This window comes from Tachyglossus aculeatus, chromosome 10, assembly GCF_015852505.1.
Source record: "Tachyglossus aculeatus isolate mTacAcu1 chromosome 10, mTacAcu1.pri, whole genome shotgun sequence".
Lineage (NCBI taxonomy): Eukaryota > Metazoa > Chordata > Mammalia > Monotremata > Tachyglossidae > Tachyglossus > Tachyglossus aculeatus.
In genome coordinates this window covers 50,322,196-50,344,462 of record NC_052075.1, presented here as the reverse complement: position 1 = coordinate 50,344,462, position 22,267 = coordinate 50,322,196, and the positions used below count along the sequence as shown (strand labels likewise).

General features: G+C 51.9%; 1 protein-coding gene across 1 annotated transcript; it reads left to right on the top strand.

The window, feature by feature from the left end:
• The first annotated feature begins 1,673 nt into the window (after positions 1–1,673).
• Positions 1,674–21,249, top strand: LENG8 (leukocyte receptor cluster member 8). The gene is given in 16 exon segments (XM_038752434.1): positions 1,674–2,002; positions 7,273–7,447; positions 8,441–8,545; positions 8,779–8,892; positions 9,571–9,823; positions 10,893–11,037; positions 11,221–11,424; positions 11,643–11,954; positions 12,038–12,175; positions 12,620–12,923; positions 14,131–14,232; positions 14,343–14,411; positions 14,508–14,637; positions 14,760–14,967; positions 20,807–20,840; positions 20,842–21,249. Coding segments are annotated over 16 exon segments (2,460 nt in total). The 5' UTR covers positions 1,674–1,964; the 3' UTR covers positions 20,971–21,249.
• Positions 21,250–22,267: the final 1,018 nt, after the last annotated feature.

The following is a 22,267-nucleotide window of genomic DNA, read 5'->3' as shown; positions in this document are numbered from 1 at the left end:
GCACACAGTAAGCGCTCAATAGAAACGATTGACAGACAAAACAAATTAACAAAATAAAATAAATAGAACATGTACAAACAACATAGAGTAATAAATATGAACCAACATATATACATATATACACTTGTCAGCTGTGTGACTTTGGGCAAGTCACTTCACTTCTCTGGGCCTCAGTGACCTCATCTGTAAAATGGGGATTAAGACTGTGAGCCCCCCCCCGTGGGACAACCTGATCACTCTGTAACCTCCCCAGCTCTTAGAACAGTGCTTTGCACATAGTAAGCGCTTAATAAAATGCCATCATCATCATCAATATGATTGAATGAATTCCCAGACTGACCCCCTTCCTTCCTCTCCCCCTCGTCCCCCTCCCCATCCCATCTTACCCCCTTCCCTTCCCTGCAGCACATGTATATATGTTTGTACATATTTATTACTCTATTTTACTTGTACATATGTATTCTATTTTATTTTGTTAGTACGTTTGGTTTTGTTCTCTGTCTCCCCCTTTTAGACTGTGAGCCCACTGTTGGGTAGGGACTGTCTCTATATGTCCCCACCTCGTACTTCCCAAGCGCTTAGTACAGTGCTCTGCACACAGTAAGCGCTCAATAAATACGATTGATTAGCTCACCTCCTCCAGGAGGCCTTCCCAGACTGAGCCCCTTCCTTCCTCTCCCCCTCGTCCCCCTCTCCATCCCCCCATCTTACCTCCTTCCCTTCCCCACAGCACCTGTATATATGTACATATTTGTACATATTTCTCTATTTATTTTACTTGTACATATCTATTCTATTTATTTTATTTTGTTAGTACGTTTGGTTTTGTTCTCTGTCTCCCCCTTCTAGACTGTGAGCCCGCTGTTGGGTAGGGACTGTCTCTAGATGTTGCCAACTTGGACTTCCCTAGCGCTTAGTCCAGTGCTCTGCACACAGTAAGCGCTCAATAAATACGATTGATGATGATGATATGTTTGTACATATTTATTACTCTATTTATTTATTGTACTTGTACATATCTATTCTATTTATTTTATTTTGTTAGTACGTTTGGTTGCGTTCTCTGTCTCCCCCTTCTAGACTGTGAGCCCGCTGTTGGGTAGGGACTGTCTCTATATGTTGCCAATTTGTACTTCCCAATAATTCAGTACAGGGCTCTGCACATAGTAAGCGCTCAATAAATACGATTGATGATGATGATGATGATAGTAAGCGCTCAATAAATACGATTGATTGATTGATTGATTGATGACACCAGGCCCCGCTCCGGCCCCACGAAGCTGGCCTTCAGGGCGGGGCGCGGCGCTGATTGGCTGCGTCCGAGGGCGCCGTGCGTCATGACGTCACCGACGGCGTCGCCGCCGCTTGACGCATCGAGGCCGGAGAAGGAAGAGGAACCAGGTGAGGTGGGGGAGGCACAGCTCGCCGCCATTTTGTCCAGCAGTTTGGGCGTTTGGGGGGCGAGGGGCGGGGGTCCCCGCGGTAGCCGGGGGGCGCGAGCCCCGTGGCAAACGGACGCGTCAACAAGGGGGGGAGAAGGGGCCCATCTTCACCGCGCATGCGCCGTCCCCCCCTTCCCGGACGCCCATTGAAGAGTGCGCGTGCGCGGCGCTGGTTGCCCCGGTAACAGGCGTGGGGGGGGCCCCCCTCCCAATGACCTCCAGCCCGTGCGCAGGCGCACAGGAGGCGACGCCTGAGGGGAATGGGAACGTGAGGGGGAAGGAGGCGCGGCCTTCCCAGTCGACGGCTCCTGTGGGAAGCCCATCCTTCCCAACACTCGTTTCCGTTCCCGCTTCCTTTTCCTTTCCCCCTTCCTGTCATTCCAAGCCAACCCCATTCCGGCCCCCGCGGCCTCGTCGGCCCTTTGGCCTGAACCACTTCCGGTGTGTGTGCCTTCCCTCAGAGGCGCCCCGGAAGGAGCCAGGCCCCGAGGGGGCGGCCACCACAACCCCCTCAGCGCCCAGATGGCCGCCAACGTGGGAGACCAGCGCAGCGCAGACTGGTGAGGCGATAATCATCATAATCATAATCATAATCCAGTCAATCAGTAGGATGTATGAATGATAATAATGTTGGTAATAATCATCATAATCATCATTCAGTCAATCAGTAGTGTGTATGAATGATAATAATGTTGGTAATAATCATCATAATCATAATCCAGTCAATCAGTAGTATATATGAATGATAATAATGTTGGTAATAATCATCATAATCCAGTCAATCAGTAGTATGTATGAATGATAATAATGTTGGTGATAATCACCATAATCATAATCCAGTCAATCAGTAGTGTGTATGAATGATAATAATGTTGGTAATAATCATCGTAATCATAATCATAATCCAGTCAATCAGTAGTATGTATGAATGATAATAATGTTGGTAATGATCATCATAATCATCATTCAGTCAATCAGTAGGATGTATGAATGATGATAATGTTGGTAATAATCATCATAATCCAGTCAATCAGTAGTATGTATGAATGATAATAATGTTGGTAATAACCATCATAATCATAATTCAGTCAATCAGTAGTATGTATGAATGATAATAATGTTGGTAATAATCATCATAATCATAATCCAGTCAATCAGTAGTATGTATGAATGATAATAATGTTGGTAATAATCATCATAATCATAATCCAGTCAATCAGTAGTATGTGTGAATGATAATAATGTTGGTAAAAATCATCATAATTATAATCCAGTCAGTCAGTAGTATGTAGGAATGATAATAATGTTGGTAATAATCATCATAATCATAATCCAGTCGATCAGTAGTATGTATGAATGATAATAATGCTGGTAATAATCATCATAATCATAATCCGAGGCGGGGGGGGGGGCCGACGGGACGTTGGGGTTCAGTGTAGTAATTATAACAATAATGAGGGTATTCAGTCAATCAGTAGTATGTATGACTGATAATAATGTTGGTGATAATCATCATAATCATAATCCAGTCAGTCAGTAGTATGTATGAATGATAATAATGTTGGTAATAATCATCATAATCATGATTCAGTCAGTCAGTAGTATGTATGAATGATAATAATGTTGGTAATAATCATCATAATCCAGTCAATCAGTAGTATGTATGAATGATAATAATGTTGGTAATAATCATCATAATCATAATCCAGTCAATCAGTAGTATGTAGGAATGATAATAATGTTGGTAATAATCATCATAATCATAGTCATAATTCAGTCAATCACTAGTATGTATGAATGATAATAATGTTGGTAATAATCATCATAATCCAGTCAATCAGTAGTATGTATGAATGATAATAATGTTGGTAATAATCATCATAATCATAATCCAGTCAATCAGTAGTATGTAGGAATGATAATAATGTTGGTAATAATCATCATAATCATAATCATTCAGTCACTCAGTAGTATGTACGAATGATAATAATGTTGGTAATAATCATCATAATCATAATCCAGTCAATCAGTAGTATGTATGAATGATAATAATGTTGGTAATAACCATCATAATCATAGTCATAATTCAGTCAATCACTAGTATGTATGAATGATAATAATGTTGGTAATAATCATCATACTCATAATCCAGTCAATCAGTAGTGTGTATGAATGATAATAATGTTGGTAATAATCATCATAATCATAATTCAGTCAGTAGTATGTATGAATGATAATAATGTTGGTAATAATCATCATAATCCAGTCAATCAGTAGTATGTATGAATGATAATAATGTTGGTAATAATCATCATAATCATAATCCAGTCAATCAGTAGTATGTAGGAATGATAATAATGTTGGTAATAACCATCATAATCATAATCATAATTCAGTCAATCAGTAGTATGTATGAATGATGATAATGTTGGTAATAATCATCATAATCATAATCCAGTCAATCAGTAGTATGTATGAATGATGATAATGTTGGTAATAATCATCATAATCATAATTCAGTCGATCAGTAGTATGTATGAATGATGATAATGTTGGTAATAATCATCATAATCATAATTCAGTCAATCAGTAGTATGTATGAATGATAGTAATGTTGGTAATAATCATCATAATCATAGTAAGCGCTTACTATGTGCAAAGCATCATCAATCGTATTTATTGAGCACTTACTGTGGGCAGAGCACTGGGCTAAGCGCTTGGGAAGTCCAAGTTGGCAGCATTATTTTATTTTGTTAGTACGTTTGGTTTTGTTGTCTGTCTCCCCCTTTTAGACTGTGTGCCCACTGTTGGGTAGGGACTGTCTCTAGATGTTGCCAATTTGTACTTCCCAAGCGCTTAGTACAGTGCTCTGCACACAGTAAGCGCTCAATAAATATGATTGATTGATATGTATGTACATATTTATTACTATATTTTATTTGTCCATATTTATTCTATTTATTTTATTTTGTTAATATGTTTTGTTTTGTTCTCTGTCTCCCCCTTCTAGACTGTGAGCCCACTGTTGGGCAGGGCCCGTCTCTATATGTTGCCAACTTGTACTTCCCAAGCGCTTAGTACAGTGTTCTGCACATAGTAAGCGCTCAAGAAATACTATTGATTGATTGATATAGAGACGGTCCCTACCCAACAGTGGGCTCACAGTCCAAAAGCGCTGTTCTAAGCGCTGGGGAGGTTACAAGGTGATTAGGTTGCCCCACGGGGGGGGGGCTCACAGTTTTAATCCCCATTTTACAGATGAGGGAACTGAGGCCCGGAGAAGTGAAGTGACTTGCCCAAAGTCACACAGCTGACAGTTGGCGGAACCGGGATTTGAACCCCATATGGAGCTGGTATTTGTTAATACTGGAGCTGTACTAAGCGCTCCAGAAGTCCAAGTTGGCAACATCTAGAGACAGGCCCTACCCAACAGAGGGCTCACAGTCTAGAAGGGGGAGACAGAGGAGATGGGGGAGATGGAGCTGGTTAGGCTGTGAGCCCACTATTGGGTAGGGACTGTCTCTATATGTTGCCAACTTGGACTTCCCAAGCGCTTAGTACAGTGCTCTGCACACAGTAAGCGCTCAATAAATACGATTGATGATGATGATGTTAAGCGTTTACTATGTGCAAAGCATTCATTCATTCAGGTGATGATGATGACAGCATTCTTTTAGACTGTGAGCTCTCTGTTGGGTAGGGACCGTCTCTAGATGTTGCCAACTTGTACTTCCCAAGCGCTTAGTCCAGTGCTCTGCACACAGTAAGCGCTCAATAAATGTGGTTGATGATGATGATGGTTAAGTGCTTACTATGGGCAAAGCACTGTTCTAAGCGCAGGGGAGGTTACCGGGTGATCAGGTTGGCCCACGGGGGGCGCGCAGTCTTCACCCCCGTTTTCCAGATGAGGGAACTGAGGCTCAGAGAATCAAGCAATCAATCAATTGTATTTATTGAGCGCTTACTGTGTGCAGAGCACTGGACTGAGCGCTTGGGAAGTACAAGTTGACAACATAGAGAGACAGTCCCTACCCAACAGTGGTCTCACAGTCTTCACCCCTGTTTTCCAGATGAGGGAACTGAGGCCCAGAGAATCAAGCAATCAATCAATCGTATTTATTGAGCGCTTACTGTGTGCAGAGCACTGGACTAAACGCTTGGGAAGTACAAGTTGGCAACATAGAGAGACAGTCCCTACCCAGCAGCGGGCTCACAGTCTAGAAGGGGGAGACAGAGAACCAAACCAAACATACTAACAAAATGAAATAAATAGAATAGATATGTACAGGTAAAATAAATAAATAGCGTAATAAATCTGTACAAACATATATATATATATACAGGTGCTGTGGGGAAGGGAAGGAGGTAAGATGGGGGGATGGAGAGGGGGAGAGGAAGGAAGGGGCTCATTCATTCAGTCAATCGTATTTATTAATAATAATAATGATGATGGTCTTAAGCGCTTACTGTGTGCAAAGCATGCATTCCTTCATTCAATCATACTCATTCATTCAGTCGTATGTATGGAGCGCTTATTGTGTGCAGGCGCTTATTGTATTCAAGGCCCCACTGAGAGCTCACCTCCTCCAGGAGGCCTTCCCAGACTGAGCCCCTTCCTTCCTCTCCCCCTCGTCCCCCTCTCCATCCCCCCATCTTACCTCCCTCCCTTCCCCACAGCACCTGTATATATGTATATATGGTTGTACATATTTATTACTCTATTTATTTTACTTGTACATATCTATCCTATTTATTTTATTTTGTTAGTATGTTTGGTTTTGTTCTCTGTCTCCCCCTTTTAGACTGTGAGCCCACTGTTGGGTAGGGACTGTCTCTATATGTTGCCAATTTGTACTTCCCGAGCGCTTAGTACAGTGCTCTGCACATAGTAAGCGCTCAATAAATACGATTGATGATGAAACCGAAACATATTAACAAAATAAAATAAATAGAATAAATATGTACAAGTAAAATAGAGTAATAAATTCATTCATTCAATCATATTTATTGAGCGCTTACTGTGTGCAGAGCACTGTGCTAAGCGCTTGGGAAGTACAAGTTTCGAAGAAGCAGCGTGGCTCAGTGGAAAAAGCCCGGGCTTTGGAGTCAGAGGTCATGGATTCAAATCCCAACTCTGCCAGCTGTCAGCTGTGTGACTTTGGGCAAGTCACTTAACTTCTCTGTGCCTCAGTTACCTCGTCTGTAAAATGGGGATTAAGACTGTGAGCCCCACGTGGGACAACCTGATAACTTTGTATCTACCCCAGTATTTAGAGCAGTGCTTGGCACAAAGTAAGTGCTTAACAAATGCCATCATTATTATTATATGTTCTCCTCCCCTCCCCATCGCCCCCATTCCCTCCTTTTACCCTACCCCCCTTCTCACAGCACTTGTGTATATTTGTAAATATTTGTATATATATATTTAATATATGTAATATATAATACAATATATTTGTATAATTGTAAATATTTTTTATTGTATTTATTTTATTAATGACGTATATGTATCTATAATTCCGTTTATTTTGATGGTGCTGGCACTTGTCTTCTTGATTTGTTTTGTTGGCTGTCTCCCCCTTCTAGACTGTGAGCCCGTTGTTGGGTAAGGACTGTGTCTGTTGCCAAATTGTACTTTCCAAGCGCTGAGTACCGTGCTCTGCACACAGTAAGCGTTCAGTAAATACAATTGAATGAATAGTACAACGCTGTGTGCACAGGGAGGGCTCAGTAAATACCGCTGACCGGTTGGCCGTCATTAAGGAGCAGGGAGCGGAGGAGAGGATTGAAGGGGTGACGGGCTAAACGGCTCCTTTCCCTCGCTCTGCAGGGCCCCACAGTATAATCTGGGGACGGGGCCGGCCCGGGAGAACGGCATGGAGGCCCCGATGCACGAGAACCCCGAGTGGGAGAAAGCCCGGCAGGCCCTGGCCAGCATCAGCAAAGCCAACGCAGCCTCCAGTTCCAGCAAAAGTTCCAGTAACGGCCCCAGTGCCGGCGCTCAGGTGAGGGGCGGGGGACCGCGTGGCCCGCCGCAGAGGCCACGGGGCTGGGAGTTGGGACACAGGGCAACTCGTCCCGGTTTGGGGCTCTTGGATGAGCCGCTGAACCTCCCCCCTCACCTGAAATGTAGGTTATAAAATCCCAGGTCTTCCCTCCCTCTTAGGTGGTTGAGCCCCATGTGGCTTCTTAGGGCTTAGCCCAGTGCTTGGCACATAGCAGGCCAGAAGCAGCATTCTGTAGATGCCGTAGCTGCCTAGAGGAGGGCTGGAAGCAAGAAGGGGAAAGCCAGGGTCAGGACCAGATTAAGAGCCAAAGGGACCAACTTTTCATTCTGAGGGCAGGGGCGAAGGTGGTGCTGAGATTCTAGAGATGTAGGGACTGGGTTAGGGCTTAGCCCAGTGCTTGGCGCATAGCAAGCCAGGAGCAGCATTCTGTAGGTGCCGTAGCTGCCTAGAGGAGGGCCGGAAGCAAGAAGGGGAAAGCCAGGGGCAGGACCAGATTAAGGGCCAAAGGGACCAACTTTTCATTCTGAGGGCAGGGGCGAAGGTGGTGCTGAGATTCTAGAGCTGTAGGGACTAGGAGGGGGCAACCTTCAAAGAGCTAGTAGGCCGCCGTTTTTGGTCTCTTCAGTCTCGATTAGAAGGTACTTGGTTTTGTCCGCGCCCTGGAGTGAACATCGTTGGGACTGCACCTCCCACTGTGGAGGGAGCACCTGGGTCTCAGCCCCTCCTAGGGACGTGTCTCCCAAGCCAAAGGGGGCTTCTCATTATCTAGAGGGGAGCCTCATCCCCTCACACCCTCACTTCTCCCTAGGCCGAACCCCCCCTCGGCCCCCAGGGCCTTGGTAATCCATCTTGGGGAATTGGGGGGTATCCCAGCTTGCATTCCAGGGCTACCAACATCTTCTCCATTTCCAGGGTTGGGGAGGAGGAGGGGTGAGGGGTTCTCTGTCCGCCCATTCACCGCCCCCACCCACCCCGGTTCTCTCCCCCCAGTACACAGCTCAGCAAGCGGACGCCACGGCCCTCCAGCAGCAGCAGTATTATCAGTGGTACCAGCAGTACAACTATGCTTACCCGTACAACTACTACTACCCCATGGTGAGGATCGGATGGTTGGTGCGGGGCCCCGGGGGGCTGGGGAGGGATCCAGGGTAGGCGGGAGGCTTTAGGCAGGAGTCTTCAGACGTTTCTTTCTCGGATGACTCCCTCTGGACGCATTTTGGTGTCTGTCGTCCCCCCCACCGTTAGAGCTTAAGCTCCCTGTGAGCAGGGAACGCGTCCCCTGCTCGTCGGGTGCTTCCGTGCCCCTGTTGAGCCCTGGCTCTTTGCAGAACATGTACCAAGGCTACAGTTCACCGGGACAGTACAGCATGGCCGGCTCCTACGCCTCCACCACCCCTCAGCAGCCAGCCACACCCGGACAGCACCAGGGCAGCCTCAGTCAGGTAACCAGCCCAGCTGCCCCTCCTGTCCGAATCCCCCCTGGGCCCATACCCCGAAGGAGAGGGTGGGGTGGACCCCAGGGAAAGGAGCCTGTATCCCCAGTATAAATCAATCAATCGATCGTATTGAGTGCTTACTGTGTGCAGGGCACTGTACTAAGCACTTGGGAAGTCCAAGTTGGCAACATATAGAGACAGTCCCTACCCAACAGTGGGCTCACAGTCTGAAAAGGAGGAGACAGAGAACAAAACCAAACATACTAACAAAATAAAATAAATAGAATAGATATGTACAAGTAAAATAAATAGAGTAATAAATATGTACAAACATATATACATATATACAAGTGCTGTGGGGAAGGGAAGGAGGTAAGATGGGGGGATGGAGAGGGGGACGAGGGGGAGAGGAAGGAAGGGGCTCAGTCTGGGAAGGCCTTCTGGAGGAGGTGAGCTCTCAGTAGGGCCTTGAAGGGAGGAAGAGAGCTAGCTTGGCAGATGGGCAGAGGGATCATAAAGATAAAGATATAAAGTTATCTGGTCCTCCTTCTCACCTCTTCCTGGGTGTCTCTCGGGTTTGGGCCCTCCTCTCTGCTCCTCTCCTCTCTTCGTTCCTTTCCTATTTTGTTTCTCTTTCCTCCCACTGAGATTGCCTGTCTTTTCCTTGCCCCCCGCCCCCTGCAGCCTCCACTGCCCAGCATGGACGATGGCCTGGCCTACCCCGCGCCCCCGCAGCCCCTTCCGGCGGCCCAACCCCCCCAGCCGCCCCCACCCCCACACCCCGGCCACTCCCTGGGCAGCGGGAGCCAGCCGGGGGCCGCCTCCGGTGCCCAGCAGCACGGCCAGTCGGGCCCGGCTGGCTCCACGTACGGGCCCCACGTCTACTCGGAGCCCGCCAAGCCGAAGAAGGGTCAGCAGCTGTGGAACCGGATGAAACGTGAGTTGCCTCCTGGCCCGGCCCCCAGTTTCACGGTCCTGAACTATCCCCTTCCCACCAGGCCCTCTGGCTCTACCTCGCCCAGTATTTCTCCCCACATCCCGTCCCAGCCCTCAAAGGGATCATGACTTTTTCCCTCACTGTCTAGACATCCGTCTCTTCCTGGGCACAGTGGGTGGCAGAAACGTGGGCAGGCCCCCCAAGACCCAAAGGTGGGACGAGAATAGGTAATAGTAATAATAATAACTATGGTACTTGTTAGGGGCTTATTACGTGCCAAGCACTTTTTTAAGCGCTGGAGTAGATACACGGTAATGAGGTCGGACACAGCCCTTGTCCCTCATGGGGCTCACGCTTTTAATGCCCACTTTACCGATGAGGTAACTAAAGCATGGAGAATAATAATAATAATAATGGCATTTATTAAGCGCTTACTATGTGCAGAGCACTGTTCTAAGCGCTGGGGAGGTCACAAGGCAATCAGGTTGTCCCATAGGGGGCTCACAGACTTCATCCCCATTTTACAGATGAGGTAACTGAGGCTCAGAGAGGTTAAGTGACTTGCCCAAAGTCACGCAGCTGACAGTTGGCAGAGCCGGGAGCCGGGATTTGAACCCATGACCTGTGACTCCAAAGCCCGCGCTCTTCCCACTGAGCCACGCTGCTTCTCTAGAGAAGTGAAGTGACTCACCTAAGGTCACACAGTGGACACGTGGTGGAGCCGGGATTAAAACTCAGGTCCTTTTCATTCCCAGGCCTGTGCTCTAGCCACTTCTGGTCTGAGTGGGTGTCCAGATGAGTGTCCCTGGGCTTTCTGGCTCACAGACTTCCCTCTTCATTGCTGCCTTGGGTTCTGCCTTCACAAAGCGCATTCACGACCAGTTCATTCATTCAATCAATCGTATTTACTGGGCGCTTACTGTGTGCAGAGCTCTGTACTGAGCACTTGGGAGAAGAAAGGTCTGCGCTTGGCCTCCTAATGTGGGTTTCCCCGGCCCGTGTCTCTTCTGAAGGGGGGGCAGGGGGGAGGATTTCTCGGGCTAAACCTTGGGATTTTCTCTTCTTCTAGAAGCCCCTGGGGCAGGCGGCCTCAAGTTCAACATCCAGAAGCGGCCGTTTGTGGTGACCAATCAGAATTTCGGCTCCAGCAGCGAAGGGCAGCCGCACGGCAACTTTGGGACTCAGCCCAGTTCTGAGAAGGCCCAGAACCACAGGTGAGGCCCACGCTGCTTTTCAGGATGCGTTCAGTCCTGCCTCTCCTCCTCCTCCTCCTCCTCCACCCCCTGTCCCGTCTCCCCGCCACCGCCCCCCGTCCTGTCTGCCCCGGTCCTCCGCCGCGGTCCCCGTGCCCGTCGGGGTCAAACGCCCGTTTTCCCCGCTCCCCGTCCCCGCGGCAGCCTGCCCCCGACGCGGGGCTCGACCTCGGGAAAGCCGGAGGACTGGCCGCAGGACATGAAGGAGTACGTCCAGCGCTGCTTCACCGCCTGCGAGTCGGAGGAGGACAAGGACCGCACGGAGAAGCTGCTCAAAGAGGTTCTGCAGGCCCGGCTGCAGGACGGCACCGCCTACACCATCGACTGGAGTCGGGAGCCGCTGCCGGGGTACGGCGGGAGGGGCTGGGGCTGGGGACCCCACCCCCGGGAGCGGCGACAGGCCCGGGGTGGGAGGCTGGGGGCCCCGGGGGCCCGTGCCTCAGTTGTCCAGCGAGTAGCGGATGGGAGGGGTCGGTGGGATGAGCGCGCCGGGTCTGAGGATCTTCCGGGTAGGGAGGGGGGGCGACCCCGGTGACCCCGGCCTCTCCCCTCTCTCCGTTGCACAGGCTGGGTCGGGAGCCCGTGGCCGAGAGCCCCAAGAAGAAGCCGCCGCCGCCGCCGCCGCCACGCTGGGAGGGCTCGCCCGCCTTGCACCCGTCCCGGGGTGGAGCAGGAGGGACCACGGGGAGGGGCGGGGGTGGGGGCGGGGCAGCCCAGTCCCAGCGGGGGACTGGGAGCGGGGGGAGGGGCCGGGGCAGCAGCTTCCCCACCAAGTTTGGCAACCGCAATGTGTTCATGAAGGAGAACAGCTCGTCGTCCAGCAGCGACTCCCGCTCCCGCTCATCCTCGCGCTCCCCCTCCCGCCACTTCCGCCGCAGGTAGAGGGGCGGGCGGGCCGGGGGACAGGGCTTTCCCCACCCTGACTCGGGCCGGGCTGACCCCCTCCCGCTTCCTCCCGCAGTGACTCGCACTCAGACTCGGACAGCTCCTACTCGGGCAACGAGTGCCCCCCGGGGGGGCGTAGGAACCTCCCCAAAGGCCGGGGCGGCCGTGGGGCGCACATGGACCGCGGTCGGGGCCGCATGCAGAGGGGCAAGAGGTGAGAGGGGCTTGGTTCCGGATGGGAGGGGTCCCTGGGGGGGAGCGGGAGAACAGGGGCCTGTGTTTTCTTCACTTCTCCGTGCCTCAGTCCCCTTATCCGTAAAACGGGGGTTGAGACTGTGAGCCCCAGGTGGGACAGGGACCCCGTCCGACCCAATTTGCCTTTATCCATCCCAGCACTTAGTCCGGTGCCTGGCACGTAGTAAGCGCTTAACAGATATTATTGGGGTTTTATTTTTTTTTCCCCTCACGTCTTTCCCTGCCCGGTCCTCCTTGCCCTTCCTTTCATTCGCTCAGTCGTATTTATTGAGCGCTTACTGTGTGCAGAGCACTGCACTAAGCACTTGGGAAGTGCAAGTTGGCAGCACGTAGAGACGGTCCCCCCCGCCAACAGCGGGCTCACAGCCTTCCCTCCGCTGCCCCCGGCCGCGGGTCTCCCCAGGCACGAGCTGGGCTCGGCCAAGCGGAACCGGAAGAAGCCGGCCGCCATGGACTACGAGGACCCCGAGCGGGAGCTGAAGAAGCAGAAGCGGGCGGCCCGGTTCCAGCCCGGCCACGGCCACGGCCACGGCCACACGAAGCGCTTGCGGCTGGAGCCCCTGGTGCTGCACATGGGCAGCCTGGAGTCGGGGCCCGCCGACCCCGACTGGAACGAGCTCAAGATCGTGGGCACCTGCCCCGACATCACCAAGCATTACCTCCGCCTCACCTGTGCCCCGGACCCTTCCACCGTGCGACCCGTGGCGGTGAGTGCGGGCGCTGGACCCCCCCCGGGGGGACCAGGCCGAGGGTGGGGGCTGGGAGGACGCTCGTTGGCATCGTCCACACCCTGGGGCGGAAAAAAAGATCCCCGGGGGCTTCACCGTCTCCGTCATCCCTGTCCTCGGTTAGAACATATTCTAACATATTCTATGGTTGTACGTATTTATTATGGTTGTACATATTTATTACTCTATTTATTTATTTATTTATTTTACTTGTACATTTCTATCCTACTTATTTTATTTTGTTGGTATGTGTGGTTCTGTTCTCTGTCTCCCCCTTTTAGACTGTGAGCCCACTGTTGGGTAGGGACTGTCTCTATGTGATGCCAATTTGTACTTCCCAAGCGCTTAGTACAGTGCTCTGCACATAGCGCTCAATAAATACGGTTGATTGATTGATTGATTAGAAGCAGCGTGGCTCAGTGGAAAGAGCCCGGGCTTTGGAGTCGGAGGTCATGGGTTCAAATCCCAGCTCCGCCGCTTTGGGCAAGTCACTTAGAACAATGCTTTGCACATAGTAAGCACTTAATAAATGCCCCAGTTTGTACTTCCCAAGCGCTTAGTACAGTGCTGTGCACATAGTAAGCGCTCAATAAATACGATTGATTGATTGATTGATTAACTTCTCGGTGCCTCAGTTACCTCATCTGTAAAGTGGGGGTGAAGACTGTGAGCCCCCCGTGGGACAACCTGATCATCTTGTAATCTCCCCAGCGCTTAGAACAGTGCTTGGCACATAGTAAGCGCTTAGTAATCAATCAATCAATCGTATTTATTCTTTTAGACTGTGAGCCCACTGTTTTAGACTGTGAGCCCACTGTTGGGTAGGGACTGTCTCTATATGTCGCCAATTTGTGCTTCCCAAGCGCTTAGTCCAGTGCTCTGCACACAGTAAGCGCTCAATAAATACGATTGAGGATGATGAGTTTTACCGAGTACCTACCGACGGGGGCATGCTGCACTTGGGCGTTGGACCCACCCTGGACCGGGCCCTCAAAGCGTTTCCAAGCCAAGGGGGAGACAGGCAAACCCAAAACCGTTGACGAGTCCCGGGGCCTCCTGGCTGGTGGTAGCCAGGGGATGGAAAGACACGGATGAGTACTTAAACCCGTGATGAAACGGTCGCCTCCGAGCTGGAGCGTGGAACCACGATGGAAGCCGACAGCCTCCCCGCCTCGCCCCCCTCCAGGTTCTGAAGAAATCCTTGGTCATGGTGAAGGGTCACTGGAAGGAGAAGCAAGATTACGCGTTTGCCTGTGAGCAGATGAAGAGCATTCGCCAGGACCTGACTGTGAGTTGGGGGGGGCCGGGGTGGAAATCGGAGGGGTTGGCGGCCGGCCGGGGGAGGGTTGCGATCGGCGCCGGCGAAGAGCAGTGAGTAGCCACTCCCCACCCAACCAGGTTCAGGGTGTCCGGACGGAGTTTACCGTGGAGGTGTACGAGACGCACGCCCGCATCGCTCTCGAGAAGGTGAGAGGGCCCCCGCCCCCGGGGGAGAAGCGGGTGGGACGGTGAGCTCCCCCCACCCCCAACCTGACAGCTGTTTTCCGCTCCCCCCCCTTGCAGGGAGACCACGAAGAGTTTAACCAGTGCCAGACCCAGCTCAAATCCCTGTATGCAGAGAGCTTGCCCGGCAACGTGGGCGAGTTCACGGCCTATAGGATCCTCTACTACATCTTCACCAAAAACTCAGGAGGTGGGAGTGGGCAGAGCCGGGGCCCGGGCGGAGGGGAGGGGCGTGGCGGGCCCCAGGGAGTGGAGGGAGGGGGCCCAGCCGGAGCCTCGTCCACCTTTCACCGGCCCACCCCCCTCTGCCAGACATCACCACAGAGCTGGCCTACCTGACGAAGGAGCTGAAGGCCGACCCCTGCGTGGCCCACGCCCTGGCGCTCCGAGCGGCCTGGGCCCTGGCCAACTTCCACCGCTTCTTCCGTCTGTACCGCACGGCCCCCCGCATGTCCGGCTACCTGGTGGACAAGTTCGCCGAGAGGGAGAGGAAAGCAGCCCTCAAGGCCATGATCAAAACGTATGTGCGGACTGCCCAGGCCCCCATCCCCTCCCACCGTGCCTCTCCGCCCCTCCCCGCCTCTCGGCATCTTTTCCGTCCCATCTCTCGTTTCGTCTCTGCCATCCTTTCTGTGATCCTCTCTTTCCTCCCATTTGCCCTCCTCCCCACTAGTCGGGGCGTTAACTCGTCTCTGTGCCCACAGGGGCCAGAGAGAGGCCTTAAAATCATCATCTGAGGGTAGGAGATGAAAAGATTGTCCTTTTTTAAAAATGTTATTTAAGTGTTTACTATGTGTCAAGCACTGTACCAAGTGCTGGGGCTGGGGTAGATAGAAGATAATCAGATGGGGAAGCAGCGTGGCTCAGTGAAAAGGGCATGGGCTTTGGAGTCAGAGGTCAGGGTTTCAAATCCCGGCTCCACCAATTGTCCTTCTAGACTGTGAGCCCACTGTTGGGTAGGGACCGTCTCTATATGTTGCCAACTTGTACTTCCCAAGCGCTTAGTACAGTGCTTTGCACACAGTAAGCGCTTAATAAATACGATTGAATGAATGAATGGTCAGCTGGGTGACTTTGGGCAAGTCACTTCACTTCTCTGGGCCTCAGTTACCTCATCTGTAAAATGGGGATGAAGACTGTGAGCCCCCCGTGGGACAACCTGATCACCTCGTAACCTCCCCAGCGCTTAGAACAGTGCTTTGCACATAGTAAGCGCTTAATAAATGCTATTATTATTATTATTGGGCACAATCCCTGTCGCAGTGTATGGTATCGAATCCCCATTTTGCAGATGAGGAAACTAAGGCACAGAGAAGTTGTGACTTGCCCCAGGTCACCCAGCAGGCGAGTGGCCGAGCTGGGATTAGAACCCAGGTCCTCTGAGTCATTCATTCATTCATTTATTCAACCGTATTTATTGAGCGCTTACTGTGTGCAGAGCACTGGACTAAGCGCTTGGGAAGTACAAGTCCTGCTTTAGTGAGCAGTGGTGGTGTCAGGGTGGGCTCCCTCTCTGCTGCTGTTGGTTCAGCGCCGACTATGTGCCAAGCGCAATGGTCGATGCCAGATAATCTGGTCGAAGATGAGGCGGGCAACTGCAGGGCCCTCATCCATGTGGGTGGGGACAGTGAGGATGAGGGAGAGCGCTTAGTCCAGTGCTCTGCACACAGTAAGCGCTCAATAAATACGATTGATTGATTAGTCTTCATTCCCCTCTCCATCCCCCATCTTGCCTCCTTCCCTTCCCCACAGCACCTGTATATATGTATATATGTTTGTAAATATTTATTACTCTATTTATTTTACTTGTACATATCTATTCTATTTATTTTATTTTGTTAGTATGTTTGGTTTTGTTGTCTGTCTCCCCCTTCTAGACTGTGAGCCCGCTGTCGGGTAGGGACTGTCTCTATATGTTGCCAATTTGTACTTCCCAAGCGCTTAGTACAGTGCTCTGCACACAGTAAGCGCTCAATAAATACAATTGATTGATGATGAGAGCTAAGGACGACAAGTCGAGAAGTAAATCCTGGACAGGGCTAGTGAGGAGGAGGAGGGAATCCCCCGGAGGACGAAGGCACAATGATAATAATAATAATGATGGCATTTATTAAGCACTTACTATGTGCAAAGCACTGTCCTAAGCGCTGGGGAGGTTACAAGGTGATCAGGTTGTCCCATGGGGGGCTCACAGTCTTCATCCCCATTTTACACTGAGGCCCAGAGAAGTGACTTGCCCAAAGTCACCCAGCTGACAATTGGCAGAGCCGGGATTTGAACCCCTGACCTCTGACTCCAAAGCCCAGGCTCTTTCCACTGAGCCACGCTGCTTCTCGATGCCCAGGAAGGGGACCGGTCCTTGGCAAAGGGGCAGCTGAGGTGGGGGGTGAGGGGGAAGCGGTGAGAGCATTGGCCAGAATAGGGCGGGGGTTGGGCCTGCTGGGGGAGTCGATCAATCGTATTTATTGAGCACTGTACTAAGTGCTTGGGAGAGTAAAGTGTGGAGCAAAAAAAGGGGGATTCTTGAGATATTTTGAAGGTAGAATGGACAGGATGTGGTGACAGACTGAACATGCTGGTTGAGTGAGAGAAGGGAGTCCGGGATCATGCCAAGGTGTTAAGGGCTTGTGAGCCAGGGAGGATCTGATTACCTTGTAACCTCCCCAGCGCTTAGAAGAGTGCTTTGCATCATCATCATCATCAATCGTATTTATTGAGCGCTTACTATGTGCAGAGCACTGTACTAAGCGCTTGGGAAGTACAAATTGGCAACACATAGAGACAGGCCCTACCCAACAGTGGGCTCACAGTCTAAAAGGGGGAGACAGAGAACAAAACCAAACATACCAACAAAATAAAATAGATAGGATAGATATGTACAAGTAAAATAAATAAATAGAGTAATAAATATGTACAACCATATATACATATATACATATACATATATACTAGAGCCAAACCGAACGAGGAGTGGGTTGGTCGCCTCCAACCAGGCTCTGACGGGTCACATAGTAAGCGCTTAATAAATGCTATTATTATTATTATTATTATTATTAAGGGGTTGGCGGGAAGTCTCAGGGAGGACAGGATCTGGGTGGGAGGGTGAAGAGTCCTGCTTTGGAGCGATTAAGTTGGAGATGTCGGTGGGACGTCCAGGTAGAGGTGACCTGAAGGCAGGTGGAAATGCGAGGCTGCGGGAATGGAGCGGGGTCAGGGCTGGAGAGCTAGATTTGGGAATCGGTGCAGAGGTGGTAGTTGAAGCCGTGGGAGTGAATGAGTCCTCCCAAGGGAGTGGGTGGAGGTGGAGAACAGAAAGGGGACCCAGAACTGAGCCTTGAGAGCCTCCCACTGTTAGGGGATGGGAGGCGAGGGAGGAGCCGGTGAAAGAGACCGAGAAGGAGCGGCCGGTGGAGGAAGAGGAGGACCATCATCATCATCAATCGTATTTAAAGGGGTTGGCGGGAAGTCTCAGGGAGGACAGGATCTGGGTGGGAGGGTGAAGAGTCCTGCTTTGGAGCGATTAAGTTGGAGATGTCGGTGGGACGTCCAGGTAGAGGTGACCTGAAGGCAGGAGGAAATGCGAGGCTGCGGGAATGGAGCGGGGTCAGGGCTGGAGAGCTAGATTTGGGAATCGGTGCAGAGGTGGTAGTTGAAGCCGTGGGAGTGAATGAGTCCTCCCAAGGGAGTGGGTGGAGGTGGAGAACAGAAAGGGGACCCAGAACTGAGCCTTGAGAGCCTCCCACTGTTAGGGGATGGGAGGCGAGGGAGGAGCCGGTGAAAGAGACCGAGAAGGAGCGGCCGGTGGAGGAAGAGGAGGACCATCATCATCATCAATCGTATTTATTGAGCGCTTACTTTGTGCAGAGCACTGTACTAAGCACTTGGGAAGTACAAATTGGCAACACATAGTGACAGTCCCTACCCAACAGTGGGCTCACAGTCTAAAAGGGGGAGACAGAGAACAAAACCAAACATACCACCAAAATAAAATAAATAGAATAGATTTGTACAAATAAAATAGAGTAAAAAATATGTACAAACATATATACATATACAGGTGCTGTGGGGAAGGGAAGGAGGTAAGATGGGGGGGATGGAGAGGGGGACGCGGGGGAGAGGAAGGAAGGGGCTCAGGCTGGGAAGGCCTCCTGGAGGAGGTGAGCTCTCAGCAGGGCCTTGAAGGGAGGAAGAGACCACCACCAGTGCTCTGTGGAGCCAGAGTTAGATTGCGTTTCCAGAGAAGGCAGGCGGCTGAGGATTGGCGATGCCAGGCTTAGTTTCCTACCTAGAGAGCAGGTGGGGGGTTGCAGTTGCAGGTTGGGTAAGAGAAGGTGGCAGTGCCAGTCCCGCTAGGGAGGCTGACAGCAGTGTTTGTTGACTTGTTGGAAACTTTTCCGTCTGGCTTGTTTCAGGAACTGCCGAGTCCATTTCAGTCACCTTATAGATTTTTTTCTTTTTAAAAATTGTTTATGGTATCTGTTAAGCACTTACTATGTGCCAGGCACCGTATTAAGCACTGGGGAAGGTACGAGCTAAGCCGGTTGGACACAGTCCCTGTCCCACACGGGGCTCACAATCCCCATTTTACAGATGAGGTAACCGAGGCCCAGTGAAGTGACTTGCCCAAGATCCCACAGAGGACAAGTGGCAGAGCCGGAATTGGAACCTGGGTCCTTCCGACTCCCAGGCCTGTGCTCTATCCACTAGGCCCTGCTGCTCCTCCGACGTTATTTTGTTGCTGAATTGTACTTTCCAAGCGCTTAGTACAGTGCTCTGCACACAGTAAGCGCTCAATAAATACGATTGAATGAATGAATGAGAGGTCGAGGAGGATTTAGGACGCAGCCCAGAGGCCATTGGATTGGGTTTGAAGGGGGTTGCCAGTGACCTTTGGAGAGGGCAGTCGGGAGAGAACAGGTATTCCCCATTTATAGATAGGGAACCAGGCCCAGAGGAGCTAAGTGTCTTGTCTGTGGTCCCAGAGCTGGGATTAGAAACCAGGTCCTCTGACCCCCCCATCCTGTGCCCTTTCCACCAGATTGTGCTTCTGTGCAATAGCGAAAGAAAACAACACACTGCCCTGCCCTCGGAGTTTACGGTTTTTTCAAATGCCAGCTGCCCCTTGCCTTTTGGCATTTATTCACTCCTATCTTCCGCACCAGTGGTATTTACTGAGCGCTTACGGTGTGCAGAACATTAATATTAACCACCACCCAGGAGAGTACAGTACAACAGAGTTGGCAGAAACGTTCCTCCCATAAGGAGCTTGCAGTCTAGTGGGGGAGACAGACATTAATGTGAATAAATCCATTCCCCCTCTTCTGCTTTCCTCACTACCTCCCAGCGCATTCTCTCGCCGTGTCCCTTCTCTCTCCTCCCCCTCCTCCCATTTCCTTTTCGTTCCTTTCGTTCCTTTTTGTTTCCTTCTCCGTCTTCCACTCATAGCACCTTCCCATCCTGTCCACCCACTTGTCTCTCCCTCCTCATCCCCTTCCCCAGCTCCCTCCTCTCCTCCTTTGCTTTCTTGCCTCTGCCGCTTCCTCCCACCTTTCTCCTCCTCCTTCCCTCTGTCAGTAGGCGAGCACAGTTGACTACATCCCATGGTTTCAAGCTCCTTTGCCTCTCAGTCCCTTGACTCGTACTGTCTTAGTCTCTTTCCTTTCTCTGGATTTCTCTTGCTCCCACCTTTCTATCTTTTGGTTCCTCTCCTTCTCCCTACTGCACGCGCATCACTTGTCCGGGATCCCTCAGGTTTTCCTCTCTCTGTCTGGGGAGGCTGGCTGGCTCTCACCCGTTCCTTCTCCCTTTTCTTTTGGATCCCGTCTTCCTTCCTTCCTCCCTCTCTCTCCCCCTTCTTCTCTCTCTCCCTTCTCTCTCTTTTTTCCGGGGCCACCCCCTACTCCGTCAGTACCAAACGGCAGCCAGTGGGCCGGTGCCAGCTGGAGAGCCGCCCCTTAGGTACTGAGCCCTCCACCCTTTTTCCTTTCCCTCCCCAAACCTTCCCCCTTCTCCCCCCACCCTCATGCAACGTGCAGGTAAGTGGGAGCTTGTGGGGGGGGGGGGGGGTTGGGCCCCCAGGTTCCAGAGGGAAGAGGTGGGGAGATTGGAAAACAAGGCTCCGAGTGGAGGTTGGGTGAGGCCCCAACAGTCCCAGGTGTGGGGGCCGGGGGTTGAGGCTGGTGGGGAGGGGACGGACCCCTTCGGGTGGGGGGGGGGGGAATGGGGCTGGAGAGGGGGAGGTGGGAGGGGCGGGAGGGGTCTCATCTCTCCCCACGGTGGTGTGCGCGTGCCCCCCGTCCAGTGGGACCGTCCCACTTGTGCGTGTTCCAGCCTCCATCCCCCTTCTCTTGTCTCCTTAGCTTCCGGCCGGCGCTGCCGGTGTCGTACGTGCGGGGGGGCACTAGCATTGGACAGTGAGGAGGCCTGCCAGGCGTTCCTGGCTCCCCTGGGCCTGGCCTACACGGGGCCCGACGCCGGCCACATCGACTGCCGCCTCAGCCTGGCGCTGCTACCCAACTTCTAGACCTTTGACACCCCCAATAAAATCCACTTTTTCTCCCTCCCTCCCCCCCCAACCCCACTCCCCTCTTCCCCACAGCGTAGCTCCCCCGCCCAGAGCCGGCGCAGAAGACGGGGAGAACGGCCGGGGGTGGGGAGAAGGCCCCGGCGGGGATGGGGACGGGGAGGTGGGAGGGCCGCCTCTGTGAGGGCGGCTTCCGCTGATGAGGAAGACCAAGGGCAGCAGGGGACGGGGTGGTGGGCACTATAGTCTTCTTCTTCCCTCCAGAGGCACCGAGCCCCCCCCCCCCCCCCCAGCCACAGTGCAGCTTACACTGGTTTAACTGGTTTCCTGGAGCAGTGGACTCAGTTGTACATTTATTTTTATTTTTTTCTCCTTGGGGAGAGTAAGACGTTTGTGTTTCCAGAGATTTCCCTTCCCCACGGCCCCCCACCCGACCATGTGTACAGAAGCACCTCAGCCCCCTTTGGGGGTTTTGTACAGAATTTTTTCTATGTTTTTATTTTCCCAGTGGGCTTGAAAAGGGGCAGGAAGGGCCTGCTGGGGCTGGGTGGGGGGTTGGGGGGGAAGAATCCGTCACTTTCTGTCCCCCGCCTGACACTAACGCTCTCTCAGTGTTTTCTCTCTCTCTCTCTCGAGTTTTCCGACCCAGGCGCCCGGCACTGGCCCCCTCACCCCCCATGCCGGGGGGGTGAGGGAGAGGAGGAAAAGATGGGGGGCAACCAGCACGGGGGAGACCGGTGAACTCCCCTTCAGAGCCCCCCGACCGAGCCCCCTCCAGAGACTCTTACAGCTGCTCGGGGTTGCCTTGAGTATACGTGTTTTTTTTAGGGTGGGGGGGGGACGCCGCATACGATGAGAGACTTTAATACCCCCCTCGCCACCCCACCCCACCCCGAGAAGAGAGCAATGACATCAGAGGAGCCGGGGCCGACGAGGGAGCCTGCCTGTCAGCCGTGTCCCCGAGACCACAGAGCACGCCTTAAGTTGTTTCCTCTGTGTTTTTACCTCTTTCCCCCACCCCTACCCCCCTCCAGTGTCTGTTTTGATTTCTCCCTGTCCTCCTCTCCCCTCTCCCCCCATCCCACCCCCCTCCCTGGTTCTGCACAGGTAAAAGTGGTAACATCCTCCCCTCCCTATTTCCTTCTTCCCAGTTCACCGGGTCACATCGTGTTTTTCCCCCTTTTCGTTTAATTTTTTGGTTCTTTTCTTTCCCTTCTCGACCTTTTTTTTTCCTTTGAGCTCCTTCCCTCTCCCCCCTCTCCCACTTCCCCTTCCCATTGTAATTCGATAATGTAAA